Source organism: Scomber scombrus, chromosome 9 (genome assembly GCF_963691925.1).
Source record: "Scomber scombrus chromosome 9, fScoSco1.1, whole genome shotgun sequence".
In the NCBI taxonomy this organism is placed as follows: Eukaryota; Metazoa; Chordata; class Actinopteri; order Scombriformes; family Scombridae; genus Scomber; species Scomber scombrus.
Window position 1 is genome coordinate 12,413,019 of NC_084978.1, and position 20,354 is coordinate 12,433,372.

The following is a 20,354-nucleotide window of genomic DNA, read 5'->3' on the forward strand; positions in this document are numbered from 1 at the left end:
CTAGTAGCGGTAAAACTGTTGCTGCTCCTTCTGACTCGCATGAGGGTCTGTTCATTGCTGCTTAATCTTATTTCCTAAATTTTTCTTGGTTTTGTTTTATCATAAATCCTGATTCTCTTCTTTTATATCAAGCTATTTATGTTGTATTCTATGCATGACTTGTGCTATATAAATAAAGTTTACCATTATTTGCAGAACTGCAAACTATAGCCTCCAAATTAGGGATGTTGTATTACACTGTTGTACCTAATCTGAACCTTGGTTGAATTTATTATTCAATTTGACATCAACAAAATTATTTTATAGTATTTATTAGAATTTAAAGTGTAGCTCGAGAGAAAATAAAACATGCTTTCCAAACCCAACCCTCAAAAACCTCATCTTAAGCTATTTCAGAATATACGTAGCCTGAGTAACTCTAACAGTAGTACTTTGGTGTCAACACCGGCAGATACAGAAATCAAAAAGAGCTGTGTACATTTTTTTTTAAAAAGAAAAGGTTTCAGAAAAGAAATTACAATAAAAAAAAACACACAAAGACGTATAGGTAAGATTCTGGACACGGATAATGACATCACACTGTACAATATAAAAAGTGGGCACATCATACCCAACATAAAATGTGCCAGAATAATGGCAGTGAAACCGGAATATGCTGGCCCTGGAGTCTCTTGGAGGACAGATAAAACACCTTTTAGAAGGAGATACGCAAAATGGGCAACTGGACTCAGGATTTCTTGGTGGGGCAGATGGGAGGTAAGACTCGGCGGGAGTTGGCTTTCACCCATGGGTGATCAATGACGCTCTGTAGTGACAGACGATCGGTGGGGTTGTGACGAAGCAGCTTGGAGATCAGGTCCCGAGCGCCCTCTGAGATGTTCTTGGGGAACTTCAAATCCACCTGAAAACAGCAAGTTAATTTAATGTTTAATGTTATAACCATACATAGTCCAAAGTACAGTGATGTTACTACAGAGGGTATGCACGCTCCAAGATGTCCTCAGAATCAACACAAATCAGTGAATAACAGGAGAGCTCTTGTATTATCACAACTAACTCACTATGGATACATAACCCGGATGTTTCTAATCAGACTTTACTTCAGTATTTGTGGGTTGCTTGATTGATGTTATACATATATCATGTCCCAAATACTGACGCTATATTTCTAAAGCATTATTGCACACCACTAGTGGCAGGATGACACAGGCACTTCATGGTTTGTCTGAACACAATGAGGATACAACAGAAGAGTAAAAACTACAAATCCAAAGTTATCATTAAGGTAAAGGGCAAATGTCTGTACTTGTGCTCTCAGGATAGATATTTGTTATGTTTGTTACCACTGGTGCAGAACAGAAATAATCTCTCTATGGTGACCCTGATGAAAGCCCTGAACCAAAACACATTAGTCTCTTAATGAAGTTGTTCTTCATGCTATAAGTGTTGCTAGACTTTGAGATCTTTGAATTTGGAATCTGGAAACAGCTAAACACTCAAAATAGGGCTGTTAATCTAACACCACCTGACCACCTACGCTAACCTATTTCCAGGAGGAAACCTGACCATTATACTAACTGTTGAGATCTGGGAACACAGCAAGATCTTTCAGGACAGGTAACACAAACAATTTTGCAAAGTTGTAAACAGGTAAACAGTTTGGACATTTTTATCTAAAACAATTTATTAAGACTGAGGTAAAGCACTACAGTAAGTAAGGTTGGACAAAGTTGAGACAGACATGTGTTGTGTGTTCAGTATATTATGTTGATGTTTAAAGCAGTCTCAACTTTTTTTATCTCCCAAATTAGTTAGCTAACCCTGAGTTGTTAAAGGCCAGTTTCACAATTTTTCAAGTTTATCTCATAACTACTGATATGGCCATATGAAGATGGATGTTCTTTTTGTTCAATTGTTCCTCCTGTTTAACTTGGCTGTGATGGGATCCCTTATTAAAACAAGTTCAGTGTAAGTGATGATGAGGGACAAAATCCACAATCCTGAGTCCGTGCAAAACTACACTCTAAAAGCACATCTGAAGCTGCACCCTCCAGTAATCTGAATGAGCAGACATTCAGACTGAAATCAGCCCCCTGGCAGTAACTATTTTATATTTCCAAGTGCCGATCACCAGGTGGAAGTCTCACGCCAGGCTAGACCCGGTCTGAGCACGGCCATTTTGGAAAAGTCAGGTGTGTATTTTCCAAAGCTACTCTTTTTAAAAACAGATTTCCCCCTTGATACTTCTTCGGTGTGATGCTGGAGAATTAAATTGACTTCATATTTCTAACTAAGACTGTGGAAGCCTCACATCATCTTCAGCTCAACTTTAGGAGGCATTTTCCCCAACGTCTCTCATACTTGATCACTTTACGGCCAGTATGGACAGGAGGGACAATCATAGCGACTAATAATCATTTCACTATATACAGATTATGGGCATGTACGTATTTCAAGGCAGACCTCCAGCGCTGGTAAAGCCCATCTTTAACTATCCCAATTGTTGTAAAAGATTTAAGCAACCTGAAATGTTCCTCTCACACACTGCAGACTGAAAAGTGGGTACAGTCACTTAAGATAACATACATTTGTCCAATTAGCTGGACTAGACGTCCATAAAAAAACCACCAACCTTCATAATTCTTTTGTATGTGTCTGAATGGCTGGCAGTTTCAAAAGGTGGGTTGCCGATCAAACATTCGTAGCAGAGGACCCCGATGCACCACAGGTCCACCTTCTCACTGTGTGTGTGGCCCTCAATCATCTCTGGGGGAAGGTAATCCAGTGTCCCGCACATTGTACGACGCCTGGAAAGGTTTAAAAACAAGAGGTTTGACTTGTGTGGCAGGATATAGCAGTCAAGAGCAGTTTTGACCATGGTGGCTTAACGACATTATGGAACCATAATGGCACTTCTCACCTCAGAGACGGAGCATGGACAGACCAACCGAAATCAGCAATTTTCAGCTCTCCGCGATAGCCGAGAAGCAGATTCTCTGGCTTGATGTCACGATGAATCACTTTCCTCTCGTGGCAATACAGTAGTGCATCAGATATCTCCTCCATGTACTGGAAATTTAAAGAGGTTAGCATTAGATCACAACATCAGGGTTTCTATACTGTAAAAGCAGAGCTATTTTGATAATTGTTTCAGTGGTTTTTCCGACAAAAATACAGAACATTTATTCCAGTTTCTCAAGTTTGCTCATTCTCACTCAATTATAGTAAACTTTGGGCAGATAAAACAAGGCATTTGAAGATGTCACTGTGACAATTGTGATGAATGTTTACTAGCTAAACAGTTAATTGAGAAAATAATGAACTCGTACTGTTGCAGTGCGTTGGTCATCAAATCTCCCACATCTCTGTAGCTCCTTGTACATTTCACCACGTGGGGCGTACTCAAGCACCAAGAACACTCTCTTTCGGTCATGGAAGTAATTGTAGAAGCGCAAGATGTTGGGGTGCCTGAGGAGAAAACAGTACATTTTTATAACAATGCATTGCCCACTGTCAAATTAAATTAAACCAGCTTTTATTTAATAGCCTTAATATTAGGTAGATACATAAGAACAGTTGATTTATGTTCCTGTATAAGTCAGCGGGTGGTAGCAAACATCCTGCTAGAAAATATTTGTACTGAGGGACATTTTGCTCTGAATTAAGCCAATCAGGCCAGCTTTACTCCTGGTCAGCCTTTATATTGTTGATGGGTTAGGGACGATCTGAGTTAGAAAATGAGTTACTCCATATCATGGTTGGTTAGATTTACCATCACTCTTACAATATAAAGATTTTCACAAAAATTGAGAGAAATGGACAAGACTGCAAAGTATCACAATTAATGTGGGTATAAGTTTAATTTTTGTCAGTCACTATGATCATTGGATACTGGAAAGACTGCTCATGGAGCATATCTGAAATAAAGTAGAGCATTTGTGACAATTATAGCTCAATATCAATACACAAGTGATGACGAAACATGTTTGCAGTATACTAACTTGAGATGGGCCTGAATCTCAATCTCTCTCCTGAGCTGATGCTCCACACCCTCCTTCTCCATCTGTGACTTGAACAGCACCTTCAGCGCCACGATGGCCTGCAGCTTCTTCACCCTCGCAAGGTAGACGTTACCAAACTTGCCTTTTCCAAGCGGTCGACCAATATCAAAGTCATCAATAGTGACTTTACTGAGGAAAAGTGGAAGGATGGACATTCTCATGATCATTGTGAAAACAAATTTATAAACTATAACGCAACTGGGGACACTGTAGTGAATATACTTACTTTGAAACTGCGCTGGAGGATGAGCCAACACACTCTCTTCCAGGGCCTAAAAGTGACAAAACAATCAATACATGCACATCCCCTGTGGTCTCTGAATGACATCTGTATGTGAGGATGGTGGCATTACCTGTGACGGCACTTTTGTCTGTCTTCACCTGAACACGCTGTGGGCCTGCAGCCATGCTGGCGGGTGTAAACTGAAATTCAGAAGCAAACACAAAAATGCATTAAATACTTTATCGGTAATCGATTGACAACACCACGATACAATGTTACAAAAGATAAGAACTACACATATCGTTTTCATTTAGTTAACACTAGTTTCCAGTATTTTCACATATGGGCATTTATATTAGTGCAGCTTGTTTGTTACAGTAAAATAGCTGATAATAAAATGCTGACTGAACACAGTGGCCTGAGTTACACATAATTTTACAAGTATTACATCTTACCAGTCTTTGATAACTTTTGGGCTCATAGTTTTCCTTATTCTGTAAAGAAATATAGACATACAGATCATATTATATTTTTGCTACCATGTTCTTTGATTTTTCAAAACACAGCCACTTTAAACCATTAAGACGATATAAAATATAGTCAGTGGTATTTATGTTCATCTGGCTTCTTGTGATTTTCACCTAAATGTGTAACTGCTTGTAATGACATGATGTTTTTCAATAAAGCCATTTTGGATTTCTTTGAATTTTCCCCACATATTTCTTTCTTAAATATATGTTGCCCATTGCATAGAAAAATATATATGACATGGACTAAATTATGTGTACCAAACAGCTGATTGATTAATTCAGAAAATAACACACAGATGACCTAACAATGAAAGTAATGACTTAGTTGCAGCCCTTATCTGGACTGTTGTGTTGTGGAGTGTAAAAGTGTTTCTTCTGGTCTGGTACATTTTCAACATCATACTATAAAAGGATATGCTATGTGTGGCATTAATTATACAGACAGGGTACACTTTAACGTTAGAACCTTGTTTTATTACCTTATAATACGATACTGAAAGTTCATTTATATCTTGAATAAAAGAATAAGGTGCATGTGTTTCTGTACGTGCAGTAAGCAGAATCTGCTAAAGGCCTGTTGCATGTTTAAACTAATAACTCATTTTAAACAATGATGAAGGAGCAGTAGGCCTCATTTTACGGACCATTTAACGATACAGCCTCATGGGATAATTAACTTTAGGTAAAACATGATAAAGTGTATCTTTGCAGTGTTCTTACAGGACATATTGCCTATTGTTATTACAGTAAATATATATACATGGTGTCGTTATGATATTTTAGCTCAGGAGAATAGCCAACCCAACGTTAGCCGGCTAGCTCAAGTCTATTTCAACCTTAGCAACACTTTTTAAGCAGACAGACGTTGTTTTGTGTTATCAACTGTTGCCCAGTCCAACCTCGCCATCTAAACATAAAGAAAATAAAAACCTTACCTGCATCGTCGTGAAGTAATGTAGCGAGTATTGACGGTAAAGCAGTCTTTCTATATTTTGAACTTCCTCGGCCGCCAACGTTTTCAAAAGCCCCTCTCCTCGAACCTGATTGGTCGGCAGGCTACAGATAATGGGCTCTCATTGGTTGGAAATGTTGCGAGAGGAGGCGCATGATTGGAGGATAACGACGCCACTCAGACGTCGACCCGCCCTCCTCCCCCTCTCATTAAAAAGTGTGTTCAAACTGTGGTTTTAGTTCATTACATTACTCGTTCATTACTTTTGTCACATTAAATTGAAAGTGTATTTATGGCCGTGATGTCCTTTACAAATCTTTCTTAAATATCAATTCCTGCTGACTGTATGCCCAACAGACTCTTAAACCCTGTTGTTGTATCATGTTTTATATATTTGTTGCACTAGTACTTAACAGGGGTATCATGCAGTATTATTTGTTATAGAGCAGTTTTTATAATAAGAGGGTTGTACATTGGTCAATCCCAAGTGGAAAGTTTCCGACTTTAACTGAGTTATGCTCTTATAACTACACAACTGAATTTTTGTAATGTGTGTCTCTTGTGCTTTCCTCATTTATTGTGGCCCAATTTAGCAGGATTGAGGGGGTATGTGTAACATAGTTGAAAGAGTTCAGGTAAAGTCCAGTCAAATAGGACAACTATGCCACCTGCTGTTGTAAATTTATATATCTGCATTGATTAGTAATATTTTATGGGTAAACCTCGAAGCAAAGGAGGTTTTCCCACTGAGTAACTTGTTGTGTGAATGTTAGTGGACAAAATAATGTTAACTAACTTGAAAAGCACATACAAGTTGATCTGGCTTCATTTGGTAGGATTATTTGTCTTAGATTAAATTTGCCATTGTTTTAAGTAAACAATTATTTTTTTATGTTTTATTGCCAGTAAAAATCTGTACAGTATAGCCATGGGTGTATTATAAGCTCTTATAATAATCCATGATTTATAAAGCGTGATGCCCTCTGTCCATACAGAGAATGCACTGTTGTCCCCAACAGATGACCATGCTACTCTATTGTTCTCTGTCATAAATGCAAATGTGGAATAAACCCGCTGTTACCACAAGCCTAATGTGTTTTTGTTTTTGGGGTGTGATGTTTCCAGTGGTAGAGGAACTATTGTCAAACATTCAATTTCTGAAAGTAAACCAAAAAACATTTTAAATCATCATAAAGCCTGACACTTGAAAAGCTGAAACAAGAGAATATTTGATGTTTCTGCTTAAATACTTAAATATTTAATCCATTATCCAAAGTGATAGCAATAGATTTTCTACTAATCAACTAATCTATTCGTAAATTAATTGTTTCAGCGTTACTTACGTCCTGATTATTACACAAAACAAGTACCATATATCTGTATTCCCCATACAGAAGCAGCATGTACTGTTTTCAAGGTTTTTCACAGTGTTTTTGTTGGGATGCTATATGAACACTTGATTATCAATCATTGAATTCAATGACAATTCATTCAGTTAAAACACAAATCTTTAATGTCTTTAAATATCTATCAATCAAATTAAGTTACAAGAAAAACAATACTTGAGGATTTATTCATCAAGATGTATTCAAAACTGTTTAATATCCCACCTTCTCAATTTTCTTAACACACTTTATGTCAAAGACACTATCTCCTATATTTTCCCTCATGTATACAATAAACAAACAATAACAAGTAACATTTCTTATTTCACAATTTCTAAAAAATTCACATATGGAAAAAGAAGACAGAATTTGGACTTGATAAAGATGAATTCAAATGTGTTGCGTTGTTCTTCTGTAACACAAAAAACAAAAATCACACACCTGCTTCTAACAGATCATTTTGTTAATGTACACATTGTTGAAAAGCGGTGAAGAAACAGGAAACAGGTGCATCATTTCAAACAGTGCGCTTCATTTTTCTGCCTTTGCAGGCTACACCTCCTGTCGCACAGTCAGTGACAGTGACATACATTTTATATTGCAACTGAGTTAAAAGAGTATGATAAAAAACTTCTAAATCATTTTTTATGATGTTTGCATTGATGTTATGAAGTACTTTGATTTGTCAGCTATTTCGTGTGCTGGATTAGCCAACAACTGGTTACTTTATCCATAAAAAGTTTCTTATTGATTACCCGGAAAAAGTACCACATCACAATATACTGGATGACTCCATTAAAAATCAAGTTTCTATGAAGATTGTGAAATTGAGAATCAGTTTTCTTTACTTTTAGGTTTTTCGTAGTACAGTTTGAACATGTATATGCAGCATTGTGGCTTCTATTAAAGTATGGTGTCTTGTGAGCATGACACGATAAAAAACATAATTCATTCATTGATTATAACGCTATCACTATATAAAATTACATGTCTTTGTAATAGAGGATCCATATCGGCCACTCATTCACAGCAGCAGTGGGTACTTTGTTTTATTTAATCTGAATTTATCTGAACAGAGCAGTTGGTGAAAACTAGTGAGCAGCGTGGCAGCAGGACAGCCAGTGAGCGGCGCAGACTTGGAATAGGATCGTTTGTGTCGAGTTTGTTCTCATCATTGTTGTTGTCTCCACCTACAGCTTCCTCACTGTCCTGCTCTTCTTCACCATCACCCTCTCCCTCCACCACTGGTGGACACTGCCGAGGCTGGAAGATCACGTCCAAAAACTCCAGTCTTCGGAGCCCACGGAGCGTCCTGCAACTCCGTACTATCTGCATCTCGCTGAGCGTGCAGGACCAAAGGCACAGACACTTCAGATCCTTCGGACGGCTGGCACAGAGCAAGCCTGGCCCCACCTCTTTACCACCCAGACTCAGCTCCTCTAGTCCAAGCCATCCTGCCCCTAGCCCCAGGGAGGCCATCTGTAACTGGTAGCCCTGCCGCCCGGTGATGCCTATTTCCAGAAACTTGAGCCTGAATAGCCCTTCCACACCGCAGACGCCATCCTTTGCAGCACAGCTCCTGAGCCCATTAGCTGTAACACGAAAGGTGTCACGTAGCTCCAGTCGACTGAGCCTCTCCCATGATGTCAGACTTTGCAGGTGCTGGTCCGTGAAAGACGGAACGTTGTTAAGGACTAACCTCTCAATAGAAATCCCTGATGGAGAGCTATGCCCTTTTCCTTTCTGATCCCGTCCTTTCTGTTGAGCACCAACACTGGATGTGGCTTCTGCTCTTTCTTGGGGACCAGCAGGGGAAGTGGGAAGGCTCTGATCAAAAAAGCCCTGAGGCAGCTCACAGCCACGCAGCTCTAGCACCTGCAAAGATTTAGGCAGGAGCTGGCAACTGGGGAGGCTTCTCAGGTCTGCATGCAGCAGGTAGAGCTTACTCAGGCGAGGACACTTTGTGGACAAAGCTTTGAGCCAAGACTCAGAGAGAAAGGTGCCCCCTCGGGCAGAAAGCAGCAAACCACGCAACCGTAGGCACCGTAGTCCACAACCCAGGAACTGACGCAGCAGAACCCAAAGTATGCGGGATGTCACCTAACACACAAAGGACAGTCCATATTTAATGGACTGCCAATATTTGCAAAGACACAACCGATGTATAATAGCATTTATGTCAACGGAGGCTTAAGGCAAGGCAGGTTTATTTGTAGAGCACAAAGGCAATTAAAGGTATTTTACATAAAGCATGGAAAACTTTAAAAGGAAGGACAGCATCAAACATTAAAAATACATTTAAAACAATAGAAAACATTTAGAAAAGAAGATAAGTAAATACTAGAGATGTAAAAGCATAGCTGAGAGGGGGATGATTGCGAGTGCTTAAGGTTCAGTGAAATGTGATGGTTTTTAAATTGGATTTATCAGTAGTTCAAGTCAGAGTATGTCATATTTCTTTGCAGGTTTGCTCCAGCTCGATAGGACACCGTAACTACTTTACAAACTGCATCTGCATGTGTGAGAGGAACGAGATGTTCATTCAGATTAACAGGAACATTTCACCTTACTATGTAAATCCCAGGAACATTGCACACGTTTATAATCTCAGGAATTTATTGTACATGTATGTATGTATGTATGTATGTATGTATGTATGTATGTATGTATGTATGTATGTATGTATGTATGTATGTATTGCAGATTTATTTACACAGAGATTATTTTATTTTATTTATTTTGTAATTTTAATTACACCACTACATTGTTTCCACTATCCTGCTGTGTCAATTTGAATTTCTCCCGAGGGGGATCAATAAAGATACATCTTATCTTATTTTAGACTCTCTTCAGTCCAGTGAGGAGACCTGTGAGCTGGCATGATGTGTTTAGTTTTCTTCATCTTTAATAAGGAGTCAGCAGCATTTGAATCAGAAAAGTTACCAAAGCCCTAACCTGCTTTAAGTGGCACTTTTTTTGTCTGTTTCTTGACATGTTTTTAAGATGTAAGCATTGATTTGATGTGGCTATTGAATCCAGGATTTCTGCCATGATAGTTATTGTTATTGGTGCATTTATAATCAGATCTGCATGCATTAGTAAATTAAATGTGGTACGGCTACATTACCAGTCAGCACCACTGTGTCCTTTATGTGCTGTCGTCTGATGAAATGAAGACTACATTGATTTAAAGAGAAAAAAACAGGTGAAGCCATGTTATTAAACGCTTCCTCACCCCTTTCCATGCTGTCAGGTCGACAACTCTCCACAATCTTTGGTCTTTCACAAGGCGTCTCCACCTCCTACAGACTCTGAAACCACAACCGTGAAACACAACAGATAATCATGTGACAACAAAAAAACACAGGTAACAAAAACAACAAAAAAACACTGACAGCAAAGTTTAAAGTAGCTTACCTTCCGGCTCGCACTAGCTCTCGTACGCTCAGATATGACAGCACGTCAATTAAAATGTTTTCTGGAAAGTAGTCTAGATTACAGGATTTAAATTCATCCATTTTTGTAAACAAAACTGTTAAAACCTCGTAGACGGACTGATATTCAGACGCACATTGGTTGCGCCCAAATCAGGAATCCGCAGGAAAAAGCAGCCCGGTGACTGTAGGACCTAGCAGCAGATAAAATATCTTTAAAATAATCACACATACTCCTTCATAGACAACACATCGTGTGTCAGAGGAAACCCATCCTTGCTTTATCGTAATGTTTGGCAAATATCTGAGCCTAAATGAGCAGTAAAAAGCACGTTTTAAAGCGTTTGTAATACAGCCACATCGCCACCTAAAGCCCGCTATGTGAACGCCCAGTGCGCATGCGCGGTTCACCGGAGAAGATGGCGACCAGCAATGGTGGAGGAATGGAAGTGGACGGGGCAGGCGAGTATTTCTCTTTTATGTATTAATATCTGTGTTATATCAGCGTTGGAGCTATGTGTAGTCGGTAGCAAGTGTTTTATATTGGTGTTAGTAGAGGCTTCAGGGTGGTGGATATGTGGGTTTTAGAGCCAGCTTGTTGACATGAGCGGGTTTAAGTGAACGTAACATTACACGGCAACAAATGAGCACATATTCTCATCTGAGGTTTCACATAAACGTGTCTGTGTCAGCACATGTATGCACAGGACTAACTTATAATAACAAATATGGGCTGGGGTTGTCCTGGGCGCCCACTGGCCATGATATGTGAGACATGCCGGCCTAAAGCTGTCTGTTTCTGCTCTTTTCTTATGCTGGAAATGAGCTTTGTGCTCAGTTTCTTTTACCAATCAATCAAACTGTATTTGTAAAGCAGCTTTCATACAGCTTAGGGCTAATTAAAAGTGCTTCACAGATGACTGACAAGCCGATAATATCACAGAACAAGTGTGAACATTAATACTATTTGAGACTAATGCACATGAGAAATACAAACATATGAAAATGTAACAGTAAGAATAAATGTAGAAGCTGTAGCTTTAGTAATCATGCTAATAGTCATAAGTATATAATCATACTGATAATTTGTGAAATAAAAATAGATAGATTTGTTTTTATAAAACAAATACAGATAAACTTTATCTACTGTCTAAATTATCTACAAACCAGAGTATACTGATGGGGAAATGAAGCTTTCTGAAGCCCTGAATTAATATGAAGTGTTGAAAATGCTTCACTGTTTGGAAACATTTGATACAGTCGACACTGTGACATCTGCTGGACAAGTATTAGTATTACTTGTATGGCTGAATAAATCAGTTTTTACTACTTTTTTTTATTGTTATTTTGTTCAATCAAGTCTATACAAGGGCAGGACATTTTGCAGTTGAAATATAAACTTGTCAGCGTGTCTCCTGGACAAGCTATGATACTGTTTTAAAAAATACTCCAATATATTTTTCACCATTCACTTTAATTATTTGCCCAGATATATATGCTGATATTTAAATGACATGTTCACAATTTTTAAGTCTGTTTTAAAACAATAGGTGCCCAAATGAACACTGAAACAGGTTTTCCTTGCTGTAATTATTCCTGCTGTTCATACTGACATAATGTAAGTGATTGGAGACAAAATCCACAGTGCTCCTTCTGTGCAAAATGTTTAAAGGCTTATCTGAAGCTAATATGAAGCTTCGGCCATCAAATTAGTCAAATCAAGTAGATATCTTTCAACATTACAGTCTTTTTATGGCCAAAGTCCCTCTTTTTGTTACTTTACCTCTACAGCTCAGCTGGGAAACACAAAGAGGGAATTTGATGCTAAAGAGACTGTAAATGTGGTGGATATCCATTTAATTTGACTAACTCAGACTGCTAAAGCCTCATAAGCTTCAGATAAACCTTTAAATGACTGTGTGGACACTGTGGATTTTGAACAGGAGGAATGATTATAGCGAGGAAAACGTCTTCCATTGTTGATACGATGACCTGACTGTTGTTTTAGACAATATTGAAAGATTTGTGAACATAATCCTTTAAGCTAATGTGGTCTGGTTTATATGTCTGTCTAAATTATTTCTCCAGTTTTACTTTTCATATGGAAAAATGTTTGTGATTCAGGGCAGCAAGTAACTATTTATTTTGCAATTTCCCCAAAGTCACATTTTTAAATAGATTTTTTTTCCCCGACTCACTTTCTCAAAACACAAATTTGTTGAATTTACAACTGCATAAAACAGAAAAGCAGCAAATCCTCACACCTGAGACGTTAAGGTTGCTGATCAATGTTCTGTTGATCAACTAATTATTATTATAGTAGTTAAAGCATGACTTGTTTGTGTCTCTCTGTGACTGCAGCCAGCCCCAGTGTCATGGCCTCGGGCGTCACCGGGAGCGTTTCTGTGGCCTTACACCCTCTGGTTATCCTCAACATATCTGACCACTGGATACGCATCCGCTCACAGGAAGGAAGACCAATGCAGGGTACGTATGATAATCCTATACCAGAAAGATGGCATGTAAGCATTAAAGTAATGTTCAACTCGTCTTATGTTAATTACAGTAGATGTGATTCATTGTGTTTGTTCTGCTGCTCAGTGATTGGAGCTCTGATCGGGAAGCAGGAGGGTCGAAACATCGAGGTGATGAACTCCTTTGAACTAATGTCTCATACCATCGATGACAGAGTACATATTGACAAGGAGTACTACTACACCAAGGAGGAGCAATGTAAGTGATGTTTATGGATGAGAATACGCCTCTAATTCAATTCCATATTGTTTTAGGACTCATTATTAGGGCTGCAGCTACTGATTATTGTCATTATTGATTAATCGATTAGTTGTTTGGTCTATAAAATGTCAGAAAAATGTTGATTACTATTTCCCAAAGGCCCAGATGACATTCTCAAATTCTTGTTTTGTCCGGACCAACTATCATAGAAAAATCTGAAAATATCCACATTTGAGAAAGTGGAATTAGAAAATTTGGATATTTTTTCTTAAAAAATTATCTTAAGCAAAAGATAGTTGTCGGGGGGGCTGAAGCAATGTCCAAGCATGAACATGTTTAAACAGCGGTATAAGCACATGGTTTACACTAGGTACAGGGAGGAAGGAGGGTGGGACGAGCACTAGGGTTTGCACATATTATTCTCTTTATTTATTTGTTTATCTGTTTTATTTATTTTATTTCTTTTGAGTCTGTATCAGACAAATATGTTTGATTATTTAGATATGGTAATAAGTAAATATAAATAACAATTAGGATTAAAATACATACATAAATAAGATATAAACACACAGGAAATAAATAAATAATAAATAGTTGAATTATAAATTGGAGAAGGGGTAGGATTCAATAAGCGAATGCTTCTTCCTACTCCTTTTCAAACATGTTTAATCAATTTTGTTTTCCTTGTTTTGTGCGTTTGACTGTTGTTTTTTGTTATGTAAGATACATATATTTATATTTTTTCTGTGTTTTTGTTTTTCTACATGTTTGAAATAAAGCCTTCATTCATTCATTCATTCATTCATTCATTCATAGTTCTGCATTTTGGGTTCATCTCACGCTGGGCCCAGGTGGCTGTGGGGGCTCGGGGGTCCTGACTCTTTTCTCTCTTCTCTTTCCTCCCCTCTGCTCTCTTTGCTCCGTATTCCTTGCACACAAACACACCAAACGCCTACCCACACACACACACACACACCATGTGCATCTAGTATTAAGCCAAAATTGTATTTATTTGTTTAAATTATTTGTTATTTTCTTGGGGTTACTGTCGGTTATACTGTCCTGTGTCATATGTGTTTTCATGCCAGCCACTTATACTGCATTAGATCACTGTGTACAATCACATATCTTACACTAAATTAAAGGGAAAAAAATCAGGTTGATCTGCTCCTTACTACTGAATTTGTTTTAGATTGTATCACAAAGGAATAATGGCATTAGATCCAGTTATTGATTCGTTATGATCCATAAGTTTGGCAGTTTTTAGAGGTTCTGTGTGAAAGCTGGTTGCTGAACAAAGCCAGGTCCTTGCTGTAGATCTTCTCTAATATTTCCTGTCGTCTCTCAGTCAAACAGGTCTTCAAAGAAATGGAGTTCTTGGGTTGGTACACCACGGGCGGCCCTCCTGATCAATCAGATATCCACATTCACAAGCAGGTAGGCACAAAGTGAAAGATGCATAATGTTAAGTAAGTTTTATTGAAAGCAAAAGATGCAACATTAGCTTCCTCGTCCCTCGCCCACTTAGGTCAGTGGTAACAGCGCACGTCTCCTTTATTGTTCAGATTACTGATCTACAATATTTATTTTGATAGCAAAGAGCCTGACATGTTTTGTTAATCATTCATAGAATTCAGAGATCATTTTTTGTGACTTTCGACAAATGTCATCTTAAAAAATATCGTACGGTGGCAACTTTGACATTACAAGGGAATAGTTAAGACATGTTTACCATGTGAGGCAGCTGGATTTGCAAAAACGCAGAGAGATCACAATATCACAGGAGAATCCATCTTGTCAGGCTTCAAGTTATGCACTTGTGTTCCAACCAATCAGCATAGTGAATCAAGCTGACTCGCAACGTAAGACGGTGACAGACAGATGGTTCATCCAGTCACCTGCCAAGTATTTGTCCGGTGACGGTGCCGGGCCTTTTCTAAACAGTTTCCATGGACGACATTTAAATGGTTCTGTGTAAGAAACCATCTGGCTTATCAGACTTTAATTTGTTGTGGGCTTTAAAAGTAAAATTAGCTCATAGTCTGATAGTTATTTTAGACTGTGGTCAGTTCATAACTGTCATTTCTCTTTCCTGCTAGGTGTGTGAGATCATTGAGAGTCCTCTCTTCCTCAAGTTGAACCCAATGACCAAACATACTGATGTGAGTACTTCTGATTCTTTTATTTTATTTCTCTTATTTCCAGAATTAGATATTAGCAGTAGATTAGACATTTGTTCTAAACAATGTGTCCTCTTCTCCTTCAGCTTCCTGTTAGCGTATATGAATCTGTGATTGACATCATCAGTGGCGAGGTAATATTAATGTGAAACATACACATAACATTTACAATCAAAGAGTCTGCTGCTTTTTAATCAGTTAATATTTCAGATTTGTTGTTGATTGTTCATGTTTTGTCTGTTCCAGGCTACCATGTTGTTTGCTGAGCTGACATACACTCTGGCCACAGAGGAAGCAGAGAGAATTGGCGTTGATCACGTAGCTCGAATGACCGCCACCGGAACTGGAGAAAACTCAACAGGTAAGATGAACCATTTCCACTCAAATGTTGTTTTTACGAACACTGTTTTTTTTGTTTTTGTTTTTTTACAGCAACCTATAAAAGCTCTTATCTCAGGAATTATCTTTGACTATGATAACCTCCAATAAAATGCCTTTCCCAGCTAGCACTGCCCAGGTTACTGCTGTTGTTTCTAGTTTTAATAAACTCAGTTTCAAGAGTAATGCTCTGAGCATTTTGTATGAATATGAAAATATGCAGCAACACATCAGTCCTAAAACAGCAGCTTTGGACTGTAATGGATCTGGTTTTCAAAGAGTTCTTCCTTACACAGAAGGGATTCATCTCTGCAGAGTGTTTAAGATACAGATGTTATTGAATTTCTGTCTGTAGGAGTCATACAGGAGATTCTGGTGTCTTTTATATGTGGTTATCTGAAAATTTTGCCAGCATGCTGTGACTTATTTTACATTGTAAATTTACTTGGTAGACCTACACCCAAATCAGCAGGCAGGTTGTCCTATGCTTTAGATGTTTACTGAATGCTTTAGTGCACGATTTTGAAACTTTTAACCGGACTAATATAAGACTGTCATCAAAAATGAATGAAGTTTCAACTCTGATACTTTCTGTGTTTCGGACAGTTGCTGAACACCTTATAGCCCAGCACAGTGCGATAAAGATGCTCCACAGCCGGGTGAAGATCATTTTAGAGTACGTCAAAGCCGTGGAAACAGGTGAGTGGACCAGCGGGCCATTAACAGGGCAGTGAGTGCAAAGAATGTGAAAATAAGTCTGGAAAACAGCTGTTCATAAATTAGATGTCTCCTTTCCTCACTTCTACACCATTAAGAGAGGCCCTCAGACACACCTCCATGATTACAAGCCTTGTTTTATGGTTTCTGGTTAGGATTCTTCCTTTTTACTTCACAATTTTAATATACTGTGATGTACTTTTTTGTTTTTCTCTTTCTCATCTGACTTCGTGCACCGCAGGAGAGGTGCCGTTTAACCACGAGATCCTTCGAGAAGCGAACGCCCTCTGCCACAGACTGCCTGTCCTCAGCACCATAAAATTCAAAACCGACTTCTATGATGTAAGCAAGCTTTATTTAGTTTCACACCCAAAATGGTTTATGTCCCTAATACATGATGCAGTTCTCTCTCTGTCATGTCAGTTATGGAAAGGATCAAGGCTGGCATCGTTCTACATTTTTCTTTATTATCAACAATCCCATGGCAAAGCCAACGAATGAGGCTTTGTATAAAGAAGCAATACGGATCAATTCATTGTCATTCCTGGTCTTTTCATGGGATTTGTTGACATTAAGAAAAATATATGATGTCTCTTTTAAGTCTGAGTTTTCCTTTGTTCACAATGTTGCCTTTTGTTGGTTTACTGACTAGCTTAATACATCTAGTTAAAGTCTAGCTAAAGTGAATTCAAATTTCAACCAATGAAACCTTCATGAATCTTTGAACGTCCTCTCCCGTCCACCTATCCTTTAAAGTCAAATTGTGTTTCTCTCCAAAACTGATATCTTATTGGTTTACACTTGTGAATGATCCCTCCCTGAACTATGTCCCGCCCCAACATCCTGTTTCAAAAGGGAAATACATAAAATCAAGGAAGTACAAGTGTCCGTTCATGAGGCCTTTTAAATAGGAAATAAATAAACTTAGTCTGCAGTTTTTCACCCAGGATTTTTAGCAAAGCTCAGACAGTATCACTCTGTGTTGCACTTCCAAGCTTTCTGAACCTGTGTCTGTTTCCCTGCAGCAATGTAATGATGTGGGCCTCATGGCCTACTTAGGCACCATCACCAAGACCTGCAACAGTATGAACCAGTTCATCAACAAGTTCAACGTCCTGTACGACAGACAGGGCATCGGCCGGAGGATGAGAGGACTCTTCTTTTGAGCTGGTAGTTGTTATTATTGTTATTATTAGCTGAAGTAGAGAGACAAACGAGCACTGCAGTTTCTTCTTTCTTCTATCTTTTTGTTTTGTTTTGTTTGTATTTTGGTCAGCTGAGAAACATCCTTAAACCAACAGTAGCTTTTCAAACCAGTTTCAGTTTCAACCACAAGTGTGTCCAGAAGCACTTAATTTACACCGATTGGTTATATAAACAGAAAAAAAAGAGGTGTACAAATTTAGGCTCTTTCTTGCGTATGCAGAGCAACAAATCCACTGTACATGAACGTTATATTATTTTACCAGTTTGTTTTATTGTTTGATGTTTCTGTATGTAATAAATGATCTGCTGATTTTTTTTCATGGGACTTTGAATTGTCTTCTTTCTAAAGCCTGAACGATTATAAGTGTAAATTATAACAGGATAGACATCATCAGTTTGTTTTTTTCTACAACACAAAACTCATAAAAATCTTAGACCTGAACTTTTTAAATGAGCCCATGAAAGTCAGCTATGTGACACTGGTGTACCTGCAGGTTTATTGTTTGGAGCTGAGAGTGTTGTCTTTTGAAGTCGTGTTCCTGCTGTTTGAGAGCCTCTGGAGGTTTGGACAAACAGGCGCACACAGCAGGAGAAAAGGGGGCGCAGAGCGACTTATAGGTATATACGTATTGTTTGGATTACCTTCAGTTGTGGAGACAGTTTATGAACTAGCCCCAGAAAAAAGATTTTGAATGAAATAACGGAGCACCCAATAAATAATATCTTGAAAGCAATATCTACAAGAAATATTCTTTGTTACAAATTCAGATTAAATATTACATTTGACACTTTTACTCAATACAAGAACTATACGACGGAAACTGTGGAAGTCATTAAAGTGGTTGGGAAGTACTACTAGATTCAAAATCAAATTGTACAATTTAAGCCTCAACATTAATGGTCAAGTCTCATCAGACAGAAAAGAGGTTGCTGACAGTCTGAATAATTATTTTCATTATTGTCAGGACCCTGGTTAATAAACTTCCTGTCCACTTGTGCAGCAGTTTTATTTCCACAAGGGGGTCAAACCAAATTCCTTCTCATTTAAGAAAGTCCAAAACAAGATATGTGGGCTTGGTTATTCCAAAGCAAAAAGTTTGGACAATGTTGCATCAAGATTTTTGTAGGATGCTGCTGAATTTGTAACACCATATCTCACAAACATCATCAGCCTATCTCTGGTACATTTCCAAATGAAATGAAGACTGCTGGGGTCAAGAAACACAATACATTATATCACAATGACTGCAAACCCATTTCCATTTTTATGTTTGAGAAAACTGATCTACATCTCCTTCACTATGAGTTTCAGTCTGGATTTAGGAAATCTTTACTGATTCCTGTTTGCTCTATCTGACTGATTACATTAAAGGAAAAAGAAACAATGTAGGCAAACTGGATGCTGATGTTAGACCTTCAAAAGGCATTTGACACTGTTGATCTGTCTTTATTACTGATGAAAATGAAATAATTGGGGTTTAGTGAGTTAAATGGGTAGGTTATTATTTCAAAGACAGTTAAAATGGTGTATGGTGGATTACTATCCAGTCCCATAAGACTACAGCGTGGAATGCTATAAGGAAGTTTAACTATTTTTGCTGGGGTTGGGACACTCATAGTTTTGCCACTAGGAGGAGCTCAACTAACTTTGTTCCCTACAGATTTAAAGCAGTTGCTAGCAAAACAACCTTTTTATACAGAACGTGCAGTATGAAGTCACTCTGAACCACTAACAGCTGTAAAGTGATAGAAGTAAAAATTAACTCAGAATTTGAGATGCAGGTAAAAGCTGATTATGTGTGTCCATCTTCCACCACCGCCCTGATAAGACATCACAACATAGTGTTCATGTGAATACAAGACTGCAGCTTGCTTCTTAAAGATGCAGTGATATTTAAAGCTCATTTATCAGCAGCCAAATTCATCAGTAACTTTACAGTGCTACCCGCCACAGTACATTTTTTACCACATTTGGCTGGTTGGTGGGTGTTAATTTCAAGCCCTGGTGATCAGCTGTCATGGTTATCTGCTCTAAGCTCAATACACACTGTGCACTAAAATACCCAAAGTGAGTTTCAAGATCAAGAAGATACCAAACAAGCAATGTGCCGCTCGCACTCCACGAAAACAACGCCCATATTAAATTTAATCACCTGTTAAAATGGTGAATGCTCTGTGCTTGTGCTGAACTGACAAGTGTGACATTTCTGGGGATGCATGAGCTAAATTCTTTTCCATTTCAATACCGCAAATCATGATATCCAAGTTATCTTCTTTTCGTCTTTTTCCCTAATTCAGAATCTGTATGTATAGCTTGAGTCAAATCCCTTCTACTTCTTTTCTAACTCCAAAAGTGACATATGAAAGAGGGTCCTCAGTGTGTATTATGCTAATTGAAAAATTTGTAGGAGTTTGTTGACCAATTTAAAAGTGATCATATGCCTGAAAGTAAGATTAAAACTAATCTGCCTACACGTGTTGCCTATGGTAGTTTTGAATATTGTTTCTATGCACTCATAAATGTTCGAGTCAAGTCAGTTTTATTTATATCG

The 20,354-nt window shown here is 38.2% G+C and overlaps 3 protein-coding genes across 3 annotated transcripts; 1 reads left to right on the forward strand and 2 right to left on the reverse strand.

Annotated features, from left to right (window-relative positions):
• Positions 1-363: 363 nt before the first annotated feature.
• On the reverse strand, positions 364-5,787 carry aurkb (aurora kinase B). Its single transcript, XM_062425511.1, has 9 exons — positions 5,750-5,787; positions 4,740-4,778; positions 4,415-4,484; positions 4,288-4,333; positions 4,002-4,190; positions 3,330-3,468; positions 2,921-3,069; positions 2,633-2,807; positions 364-901 (listed from the first exon to the last, which is right to left on the reverse strand). The coding sequence occupies exons 1-9, from the start codon at positions 5,753-5,755 to the stop codon at positions 728-730; spliced, it is 987 nt and encodes a 328-aa protein (XP_062281495.1). The 5' UTR covers positions 5,756-5,787; the 3' UTR covers positions 364-727.
• A 1,475-nt stretch (positions 5,788-7,262) lies between these two features.
• LOC133986072 (F-box/LRR-repeat protein 12-like) lies at positions 7,263-10,696 on the reverse strand. The gene is made up of 3 exons (XM_062425848.1): positions 10,569-10,696; positions 10,387-10,462; positions 7,263-9,251 (listed from the first exon to the last, which is right to left on the reverse strand). Exons 1-3 carry the CDS (start codon positions 10,667-10,669, stop codon positions 8,205-8,207), a joined length of 1,224 nt encoding a protein of 407 aa, XP_062281832.1. The 5' UTR covers positions 10,670-10,696; the 3' UTR covers positions 7,263-8,204.
• Positions 10,697-10,983: 287 nt separating this feature from the next.
• On the forward strand, positions 10,984-18,122 carry cops6 (COP9 signalosome subunit 6). The gene is made up of 10 exons (XM_062425849.1): positions 10,984-11,051; positions 12,951-13,072; positions 13,187-13,318; positions 14,670-14,758; positions 15,421-15,483; positions 15,588-15,635; positions 15,748-15,862; positions 16,486-16,578; positions 16,838-16,938; positions 17,622-18,122. The coding sequence occupies exons 1-10, from the start codon at positions 10,984-10,986 to the stop codon at positions 17,760-17,762; spliced, it is 972 nt and encodes a 323-aa protein (XP_062281833.1). The 3' UTR covers positions 17,763-18,122.
• Positions 18,123-20,354: the final 2,232 nt, after the last annotated feature.